The sequence below is a fragment of the Notothenia rossii genome, assembly GCF_949606895.1.
Source record: "Notothenia rossii genome assembly, chromosome: 1".
In the NCBI taxonomy this organism is placed as follows: domain Eukaryota; kingdom Metazoa; phylum Chordata; class Actinopteri; order Perciformes; family Nototheniidae; genus Notothenia; species Notothenia rossii.
Window position 1 is genome coordinate 17,690,111 of NC_136912.1, and position 10,664 is coordinate 17,700,774.

Genomic DNA, 10,664 nt, shown 5'->3' on the forward strand with positions numbered 1-10,664 from the left:
CATTTAATGTTATATTAATATTGGTAACTATGAACATGTCTTTGTTTTTGGTTGTAATAAGAACATCAAGAACATCTGATGAAGCTTTTATTTTGAAATGTACCGGAAGTGCTCTCAGTGTGAAGTCTTCACCACCATCACGAGCAGCTCCAGTTAAAGCAGCCCGGGCAGAGAGTGGACGCCCGTCTGGATGGAGGGTACACTGTCCTCTTGATTTTTATGAGCACCCTTTGCTCTGAGCTTCAACGGCTTTTTGGGTGATATTAGATAGTTGCATTTTTTTTACGGAAAAGGAACTCACATTATATTGTAATTCCACCGATGTTATGATACATTATGCTGCATACACAGAGATTTGCTATGGTGATAATACGAGCTACCCCGTGCTAGCAGAGGGATTGTTTTGGGAGATACCTTTTGAAACTCGTACGCTGACACATGAACTAGACGCTTTTTGTGCTTTTTTTTTTCATCAAGCTGGAACACAAAGGGGAATGTCTAGCCAAGGAGTTAGGAGAAATGGCCCAGTGAAGCTGCGGTTGACAGGTAAGCACATTTAAACCCCCTCCTGTGCCCCGCCGCTTGGAGACCTTAGCATGTTAGCCTGCTAGCTAACGAGGCTAACATCTGCTCATGGTGCCGATGGATACTGGCGCGTTTCTGTGTGTTTTTTAAAATGTTCAAATAATTTTTGATCCAACGTTTATTTTATTCTTTTATTTTTATTTTACATATACTCACGTTATTCTACCTGGCAGCATCCAAAGACAGCCAATGAGCCTAGCTCGTTAGCAAACATTAGCTGTGACAACATCGCTGTTTATGTTGCATTAACATAGCTGGCTACCGTTACTTGGCATCTTTACTAATAGCTCTTTTATAGGTTTGCTTAGATGAAATACTTAAGCCAAATTGGTGCTAATGTTTATTTATTCACATAGTGTCTTAGAGTAATCGATGTTCTAACAGTGAGTTATGCATATCTTCATTGAAAACATCTTACGTTAACCATCCGTTAGTATTGTTTACTATGTGCTCATGTTACATGAACATTTCAAAAGGTAGTGGTCGGACTGTGAAGCTTTGGGTTTTAGTAGACGTGGAATCACAAATTACAACTACTACCTAAGGAAAAGCCGACATCTTATCTCACATTGGTGCCATTCCCAATGGCCTTTAGATGATTACTTTCAATGAGCTCCATACAAATGGATTGTGGAAAAACCTAGAATAGATATGGCACTATACAATAAGGCATTTTGTAACAAGGCATAGGCTGGAGACGTGGTCTTACAGCAGGGAAATGGCATTTGAAGCATTTTGAGTTTTACTTTGTTGGATGGATTTATGCAGGGACCAGATTTCCAGCCACATCAAATTTGAAATGTGATGGTGTTCATATGGGGCAACTGCTGAGCAAAAGAAGAACATTACATGTCTTACTTTAATTTGTTGTATTACCTGTATTTGGAGCTGACACACTATAATTATTGTATGACTCTCCAGTGCTATTCACTTTTAATTCCCACCGTATTGCATAACAACAGGTGTTCTATCTTTATATGATATTTTTGTATGTTAAACAACATTATGAGATTGATGAATTCTGCATTATGCTACATTAAACCACACTGGTACCTTTACCTAGAATGTTTAAAGAGTAATACTGCATAGATAAATTAACCCCCATAGCTTAAAAACCTTTGCTGCCTGCCCTAGTTTCTTTTTTCCTCCTCCATATGGAGAATGGTTTTAAATGGGCTGCAGTGGTCTTCAGACGGAATCCCAGGAATGTGAAACCTCAGAGAGGAAATGTGAGTCTTTCCCGATTATAGACACATCCTCTGTCTGTCCTTTACTAGAGAGAAAGGATAAGGGAAACTGTGTCTGCCTGTGAGAGTGTGTGTGTCTGCCTGTGAGTGTGTGTGTATAGACAGAAATTGGGGTTCATATGACTGAGCTGCTGCTCACACTGATGCTCAGTGATGCTAAATATACATTTAGACTTATGCATTCATTTACACTATACGTATGTTTAGTTGTGGTCGCACTTGATTTATATGTTTGAGTCTGTATGCATTTAGACCTCACTTTGGATACCAGCCGAAGTCCAGTTTTACTTTGTCTGCTCTGTGTTCTCTTTCATAGATTGAGTGTTTTTTCTCTCGCTGAGAATTAGAATTGGATTAACCAGAAGCTTGAATCTAAGGAATGTATGACATGTGTAATTTTTATTGAGCTTTGTAACTCTTGTCATTGTTTGGGGAGCAGTTTATTTGACTAGAAATTGGTGATGCTGATTGCTGAAAATAGCTGCAATAGGAAAGATGTACTTGACATACTGCTTGGTGCCTTGTTAAAGAACCATATGGATGCATCTGTTATGCAGTCTAGACTCATTGCCATTTCCCAGCCTTCCTTCCTGCTGGCCACCACACATTTTCTTTAAGTGTGATCCAATCAAATAACAATAACAAAATGGCTCTGTTACAAACACAGTCTTTTCTTCAGTTTGCCATTATGATAAGAATGTTTTAACATGGCAATGAATATCAAAAGCCTCTTTAGTAATTTGCTGTATGCTTAGCCTCCAACTTTGTATACTTAATTTCTCAACTTCTCACAGTTTATCTGTTTGCGTAGGGTGGGTTTACACTCTGCAGGATTTTGACCAATTTCATCCCCAATGCAGTCTTATGGCGCATTTCCACTATAGCGCAGAGCTCGCTTTAAGCGTGCCGTGCCCAGCCCGTTTTTGGTTGCGTTTCCACTTAGCGTAGTACCGGCTAGCGGGTACTATTTAACAGTTTTTCTGGCCCAATAAAATCGAGGTTCTTTCCGAGCCAACAACCAAGTCGGGCTGAGTATGCTGAACTAGAGAGAGAATCGCTGGCGAGGGGGCTACAACTACAACAAAATGGACATATTTGACCGTGATTTAATTGTAATACACGTTTCAAAATGATGCCGAAGGAACAACATACTGATACCAGTTAGTAAAAACCATGAATTAATGCTTTGACAAGTCTGCAGACAGACGGCAGGCGAAAAACCTTTTTAAAATGCGTGTTTTCTAAATGGAGATCGGCTAAGCTAACGCAGTGTATGCTCCGAACGTCCACACTCACAACAACGGCCTATACAGACATAAATAAACCAGCGACTGTATTCGCCATGACACAGACAGTCTGTGGTTTGTACTAGTTTAACTTTTGTCTAGTTTCTGAACAGATATGAGGAGCTGTGAGCTTGAGTGCTAACGTCTGATGTTGTTTTTCTGTGGTTCGCATCGAAGATGACGTCACGGCTCCGCATACACTGCGTTACTATAGTTACTGCCCCAGCTACTAAACTGTAATGGAAACACAGCTTAAAGTGAGCCAGTCCTAACAAGGCCTAACGAGGCCTAGCCATACCGAGCGAGGCCCTGTAGTGGAAATGCGCCATTAGTTATCCCATAGTGCTGGGATGACTAAGACTGCATTCAAATGACACCTTCAGTCTTCTCTCAGAGGCGTTTTTGGAGCGTCATCTCACGTTTGGTACATTTATCTAGGATAGCGGCTTTTTGATGCTTCGTTAAATAAATAAAAAATCTAGTTGGAGTTTGCTGGTAGGCGGTGTGTTGACATGTCCTCGCAGAGACTGCTGCCAAGCTTGTAAAAGCGAGCAATCTTGGATATTATTGAGGGCTGTTATACCTTACACTGCAGGGAGATGAGAAGTGGTGTCGTTTCTTCTCTGTCCCCTGAGAGCTGGTGTATGATTCACTCAAATCAAACAGGAACAGGGTGTTTTCCCTCGCTTTCCTTCACTGGATTCTGGATATTCTCAAACGGTGGACGACATGAGATGTACAAGGGGATGAATCCATCTCTCACCCCTTCTCAAATATGTCCTCTTGGCTGCACTGTGAGGAAGAGAGTCTGTCGATGTGATCCACTTCTCCCTTCAGCTGCCAGTTGGCATTCAGCAAGCCAGGAACGATTGGAAGAATCATCCCGGGATTCTTCCTGTTCTGTGTGTGTGCGTGACACACAGGCAAGCAAGGAAACCCACATGAATATTTTTAATTTACGGTCAGGATTTGTCTGGGTATTTTCCCATCTTTTCTTCTAACATTTTTGGAACTAGTGCTCAAGCCTATTTGTGCATTTAAAGGGGAAAAATAAAGCTTTTGTCCCTAACTAGGCCTGAATGCATTTACCGGTGAAGACTATCTCTTCGTTCACTGCCGACTCTCAGATGTACAGCTTTGTGTGTCAGATTGTCTGTATGTGCAAGCCCAATGTGTTGTGTTCTCAGAGAGATAGACAAACTCCCACTTTCACACGCACATGCACCCAGACACACTCGTATCTACGGTCAAGCCTCCAGAGGATGTACTGTCGGCACGCAAGGTTGAGCTACATTTAGACTATAAGGCTTTCCCTAATGTAAGGAATGAATGCTCATGCTGAGAAACCGACAATAGCAGTGTTTCCCCTAGGTTTACTGCCTTGGCAGGGTGCTGCTCGGGTACCCCGAACATTTTTTTCGGGGCACCCACATTTTTTTTATCCTCTGGAGCAGAGAAAGGAGCTGTGGATTATTGTTATTGATATCGTACAGTAACAAAGTATTTGTACATTAAAAAGTAATAAAGTACAGTGTTACACTGTACTTTATTACTTTAATTCAAACTGTATTCCCTTCTTATCATGTAGCCTACACTTCTTCCTTTCATTGATACCTTTAAATCACCTGACTACAGCATATAACATACCTGCTGCCACCCTGTGCTGCTGCTGCTGCTGCTGCTGCTGCTTCTCTCTGCCTCATCCTCTATTGCTGGAGGCAGCTCCACCTCATCTGATCTCTGATATGAAAGCAATCGTGTAATGATCATATTGAGCTATTGGTGTGAGTCTAACATTAAACAAGCAGTCTGCTTGTCATACATTGCTGACGATACATTTTAAGTGGCAATTTGAGTCACTGCCGCTAAATGCCGGTAGCATCAAGCTAGCAAATCCTGCATTAGCCTCACATCAACAGGTGTAGACAGAACATCCAATTATCCTGAGCTAATTTACTGAATAAACCAACTCACGTCTCCTGTCTTTTTTTCCACCCAACTCATTAGACTATTCTTCTGCTGGCATTCCATTGTTGTTTTCTGTCAAATTCAATACTGTAGTTCAAAACCGCGGTAGCTGCTCACCATCTGTGAGCTATTTTTAGAATGCGCACGCTACGTTCGTTGTCGCGTTCGCGCGCGTCCACCTGAGCAGGCTGTTTGTGTCCTTCTCCCGTGACGATAACGGCTTGCGGTTAAAAAATAATAATAAGCGAATTTGAAACTGGGGGGGGGACACAAACGGGCAGACAGCAGAGCTGTTGGCAGTGGACACTGAAACATGCACATTGGATAAATAACATAGGCGTTTAGTTTATTTAATAAAAGAGCACATGTTCAATGTGAAACGTGATCGTAGATAGATTACTTCAGTTGCAATTTGGTGCTATATATATATATATATATTTTTGTTTTTAAATAATAAAATAAAACATTTTAAATACAAAAAACAAAAAACACCTTGAATTTCAGGCAGGGCGCGGGGCTCCGTTGGCAGGGCGCAGCGCCCCGCCAAGACAATGGTAGGGGAAACACTGAATAGGACAATTAGTTGTCAAGCCGTTTAAGTTATCATGCCTTGAATGGATTAAATTGGTAGTATTATTTCCCCCTGGCCCGCTGGTCTCCCTGTATGATTAAAATGAAAGCTGATTTAAATTGATATTTAATCATCACACTGTAAGCTCCTGGTAATTTGGGGAATTGGAGTCAGCTTGTGGTGTCATTTATTTAGTGACGTCTAAGCTGTTTCATTTTCTAAGTGGCCTTTTGCCGGTTTATAACAATACAAAGCTTTGACAGATGAAATGGGGACCAGAGTTAGGGTTTATGATTCATCAGCACACAATGGACATGAGTCATACTGTGACGTGGTTGTGGTGTTGATCTCTGTTTTCTGTATCCCTGGCAGCTTCATTTAGGAACAAGCCATGCTCTGAAAGAAGGATCTCTGCTGCACCAACAACAGTGATGATTACCTGGTGCATTTTCACACATCTGGCCTCAGGAAAGATGAGAGATGGGGATCTGCTAATGTGATGCAGAATAAAACTGCTTTAAGAGACGTGTGTGTGTGTGTGTGTGTGTGTGTGTGTGTGTGTGTGTGTGTGTGTGTGTGTGTGTGTGTGTGTGTGTGTGTGTGTGTGTGTGTGTGTGTGTGTGTGTGTGTGTGTGTGTGTGTGTGTGTGTGTGTGTGTGTGTGTGTGTGTGTGTGTGTGTGTGTGTGTGTGTGTGTGTGTGTGTGTGTGTGTGTGTGTGTGTGTGTGTGTGTGTGTGTGTGTGTGGGCTGAACGATTTTAAGAAAAAATTGAATTGCGATTTTTCTGGCAGAGATTGCGGTTTCGATTTCAACCACGATTTATTTTCTTTAAATCAAGTTTCAGTGTAAATTAATTAAAACAATGAATTTCATTAAGATAATGCAAGAATGAAAACGGCTGGCAACAGATTTCAAATGCAAGACTGTTTATTAACAAAATATCAAGCATTAAAAAGATCAATGGCTCAGCAGCATCAAAATAATTGCACTTTTGTAAAATAACGTAGGCTACATACAAATTATAAATTATAACAACAAAGTGGAGCAAAAAAAGAAGTCTTACCTTAAAAGTAGTGCAAAATGGCTCAAAGGAGCTAGCTTATGAACATCAACATCAGCAGCAGTTACAGATATTCAACCCGTGTATTCAGAAACCTGTGCTTCTTCTTCAAATAAAGTGGCAAGAGGAAGTGAAATGTAAAGGTAGTAAAAATAAATAATAATAATAATCATAATAATTTAAAAAGTTTAAATTACCCTACATTTTCCTCATCAAGAAAAGATGTCAAACTGGTTAAATTATTTTACATCTAGTCTGTATACAAAAGATAAGTAAAAAAGAGTGAACATCTTTTTTAATGGAACAAAGACATGTCAGGGTAAGGTGCCGATAAGAGATTTCAGGGCAAAGTGCAGAAGAACAACAACAAAAATCAATAAATCTTCCCCTTCATCCCTTCAGAGATTTTTGGCCAAGAAAACCAACATGTCAACCTTTGCTGGCTTCAGACATGCACGCTGACATGTGACAATATTGCCACTGGCACTGAACAGTCTCTCTGATGGTGCACTCGTTGCTGGTATGCAAAGGTACTTACGAGCCAACTTGCTAAGCTATGGGAAGTTGACATTGTGCACTCTCCACCAGGCCAGTGGATCTTGCTCTCCATCAATGGTAGGAGTTATGAGGTAGTTGTCCAGTTCTGCTTTAATGGTATCCTCCAACTGCACAGTAGAGGAAGCAGGGACCACCTTGGTCTTAAAAAAGCTGCCCAGTGACCGCTTTCGTTTTGTAGAGGTGGATGGTGGTTCTTCTTCTGCACTCAGGGGCATGGTATGGGTTGTGACACAAGCCCTCTGCTCCTACAACACACAGTAATAAGAGGCATCAATGTTTTGCTATCAGTTGTGATTAAGACCGAGGCATTTTGTCTAAAAGTTTAAAATGTCAGTAGAGTATAGTTAAAAAAAAAACTAAAAATACAACTTTTTGTTTTATTTTGAAACAACAAAGAAAAAGGACAGCTTACCTTTTGTGCCACCTGTTCCATTTCCATCTTCACTCTGTCTTTGATGTATGGGACATTCTCTTCGCTTATGTAGCTTGTCTTGAATCTTGGATCAAGGAAGGATGTGATGTCCAAGAGCTCCTGTGTCACTGGGTCGCTGTATTTCTCTTCAATGTAGTGGAGAGCTCTTGATTTGATCTCCTTGGTGAGATTCGTGTCCTGGTAAGTTTCAGCAAGCGTTGCTGTTCTGAGGAGATGGAGCACTGGCTTCAGGTATGACACGCTTACGTAGTCCTCACCTGAGAGGGCGTCTGTGAACTCCTGAAGAGGACCGAGGATATTGTTTACAGATTCAAGTACATCTATGTCTTGCCAAGTGGGGATCAGGTGCCACGTCTTCCTGTCTTCAGACAGAACCTGGCACAGTGCCTTGCTCTGCTCCAACACCCTCCCAATCATTTTCTGCCGGGAGCCCCATCGTGTCGGACATTCAGTGACCAGTGACTGTTGAGGTAGGTTTAAGTCTTGCTGTGCCTGTTTGAATGCCCTCTTCTTCTTCCAGCTGTGAGTGAAGACCGCAACCAGCTGCTTGCAAAGTCCTGTGGCCCGTTTGATTCTTTGATCATCTTTGACAGCATTTTCTGGTGGAAAACATTACATGTATTACAGTATGAAAAGCCATAAGGATAGCTCATAACACAGAATTCATAACATATTGATTACATCTGTTGTCATCTTGTATTAAGTTCAATTACGTTTTTTTAGCAGCAGACGTCAGTTATTGCCCATAAATTAATTTGTAATTGGTAATTAATGTACAAGCAAGGAATATGCTTTTTTAGATATTCCACTAAAAAACAAAAAATCATTTAATTCGTAATATAGTAGCATCAGCTGTGGTTGCACCACCCTGACATCTGCTACTATAAAAACGTCATTGACCCATTAGTAAGGGCTTCAAAAATAGGGGAGACCGCCTTTGCATCTCTCGGCAATCCGCAATTAAACAGAAGCAAGCAGTATTGGGAGGTTTTAAAGTTTACCCATGAAAGGGTTCATTTTTCTCACTAGGATAAACAGTATGTTAAAGTAGCATTGCGCTAACAGTTGGTCAGCTAACTACAGCTTGACAACAAACCTCTCGGCGCTTCGTCCCTCCCCCCTCCCAACTGTGTTTGAGGGCAGAGTAATATAGCAGAGACTAGGGCCTCTGCGAGGATAATACGAACTCTCACACTTGTAGTAACTTTGTAAACATACACACTCGCACGAACACACATTCTTGTACTTACCAATTGCAAGATGCAGCCTGTGTCCGAAGCACTGCAGTCTGGTCCATTGGTTAAGTTCCATTGCTTTGATCATATTTGTAGCGTTGTCTGTTGTTATGCACGTCTGGGCCTCTTCTTTTAGACCCCAGTTGGCCAAGCACTCCTTCAGCCCCATGGCAATATTCTCCCCTGTATGGTCAGTGGGGAAGTATGCTGTCTGCAGGCAGCGGCTACACAACTCGAAGTTGGCGTTGACGAAATGCACGGTCAAACTCATGTAGGGCTCGGTCGTTCTGCTTGACCACAGATCAGTAGTTGACGCATAAAACTCAGTGTTTTCCAGATCATTTAGAACTTTGGCCTTACATTCTGTGTAGAGCTGTGGGATGGCAACTTGATTGAAGTATGTGCGGGAGGGCAGAACATACCTCTTATCCATTGTGCGTAGCAAACTTTTAAATGCGTCTTTGGTCACTGTGTTTACAGACACCATGTCCTTCGATATGTAAGTCGTTACGGCAGCGGTAATCTCCTTGTGTCTTCGGCTAGTTTTTTCATAAGGCGTCACACTGGCGAACGATGATGTTATTGTTGGCTGACTTGCCGAAGTATGGCTGCTGCTTGATTTTTCACGGTTCTTTTTCGCCATGCACTGCTCATACAAGTTCAGGTGGTGAACTCTCAAGTGGCGATGTAAATTGGTGGTATTGCCAGCCGATGTAGCCACTTTTACACGACATGTTTGGCACATCACCTGTTTCTGGTGTTCATCATCATCCTCAAATCCAAAATACTGCCAAATGACCGACGTGCTGTTTCTTTTTGGTATTAATTTAGTCGGCTCCGCTTCTGCTCCCGCTTCTGCCATGCTTGAAATTTAATGACGAGCTACACACTGATTGGGGTGGAGAACAGGTCATCTGGTCACGCGCAGGCTGCAGCTTTCTGATTGGTAGCTGGCACAGAGCCTTGGGCATTCATGTGAAATTATTGACGAAATTATTATTATTATGCACCAAGAAAAACCGCAGCTTTGACGATCCCAAAATCGTGTTGTCTGAGATCGCGATTTTCGGTCTAAAACGATAGATCGTTCAGTGTGTGTGTGTGTGTGTGTGTGTGTGTGTGTGTGTGTGTGTGTGTGTGTGTGTGTGTGTGTGTGTGTGTGTGTGTGTGTGTGTGTGTGTGTGTGTGTGTGTGTGTGTGTGTGTGTGTGTGTGTGTGTGTGTGTGTGTGTGTGTAAGCTCAAGAAAAAGTATGTGTACGCACACACGTACTTACTTCTTGATCTTGCATCTAACATTTGGGGTCACTGTGTTGTGGTTAGATGTTGTAGTGCAGTACGGAGCCTTATACCCAAACTTCCGCCAGCTTTGTTTAGTCTGTATCACTAGCATACATTCCACACACACACTCTCTCTCTCTTTCTCTCTCTCTCTCTCTCTCTGTTTGTATGCCCTCATTCAGTATTCACATGGACAATTCAATGGAAACGCAGCATAAAGCTAAAAATAGATTCTTGATAATAAAAACTATGACGAAATGTATATTTAGTTTTTGTTGATGAGACAAGACGGGACTGAGGTGTTAATGGTGGACTATCGGACATTCAAAATGCAGGGTATTTTCCCCCAGTCAAAATGCATCTTACGTTTCTAACTTGCAATATCATTATGTCCGCTCTCTTCACTCCAGAAGACGATCTCTCTGTACTCCAGAAGACGATC

The 10,664-nt window shown here is 41.8% G+C and overlaps 2 protein-coding genes across 4 annotated transcripts in view; one reads left to right on the forward strand and one right to left on the reverse strand.

Moving 5' to 3' along the window:
• Positions 1-142: 142 nt before the first annotated feature.
• Positions 143-10,664, forward strand: part of LOC307013550 (E3 ubiquitin-protein ligase SMURF2) — a 69,919-nt gene continuing 59,397 nt past the window's right edge. For 2 of the 3 annotated variants that reach the window (XM_079640953.1, XM_079640954.1), the window contains exon 1: positions 143-546. In XM_079640953.1, coding sequence (XP_079497079.1) covers positions 327-546 — 220 coding nt within the window. In that variant the 5' untranslated portion in view covers positions 143-326. The remainder of the gene's footprint in view (positions 547-10,664) is intronic. The other variant, XM_079640955.1, reaches the window with a different exon arrangement.
• Positions 6,261-10,642, reverse strand: LOC307044890 (E3 SUMO-protein ligase ZBED1-like). The gene is made up of 3 exons (XM_079690321.1): positions 8,959-10,642; positions 7,688-8,307; positions 6,261-7,520 (listed from the first exon to the last, which is right to left on the reverse strand). The coding sequence occupies exons 1-3, from the start codon at positions 9,803-9,805 to the stop codon at positions 7,272-7,274; spliced, it is 1,716 nt and encodes a 571-aa protein (XP_079546447.1). The 5' UTR covers positions 9,806-10,642; the 3' UTR covers positions 6,261-7,271.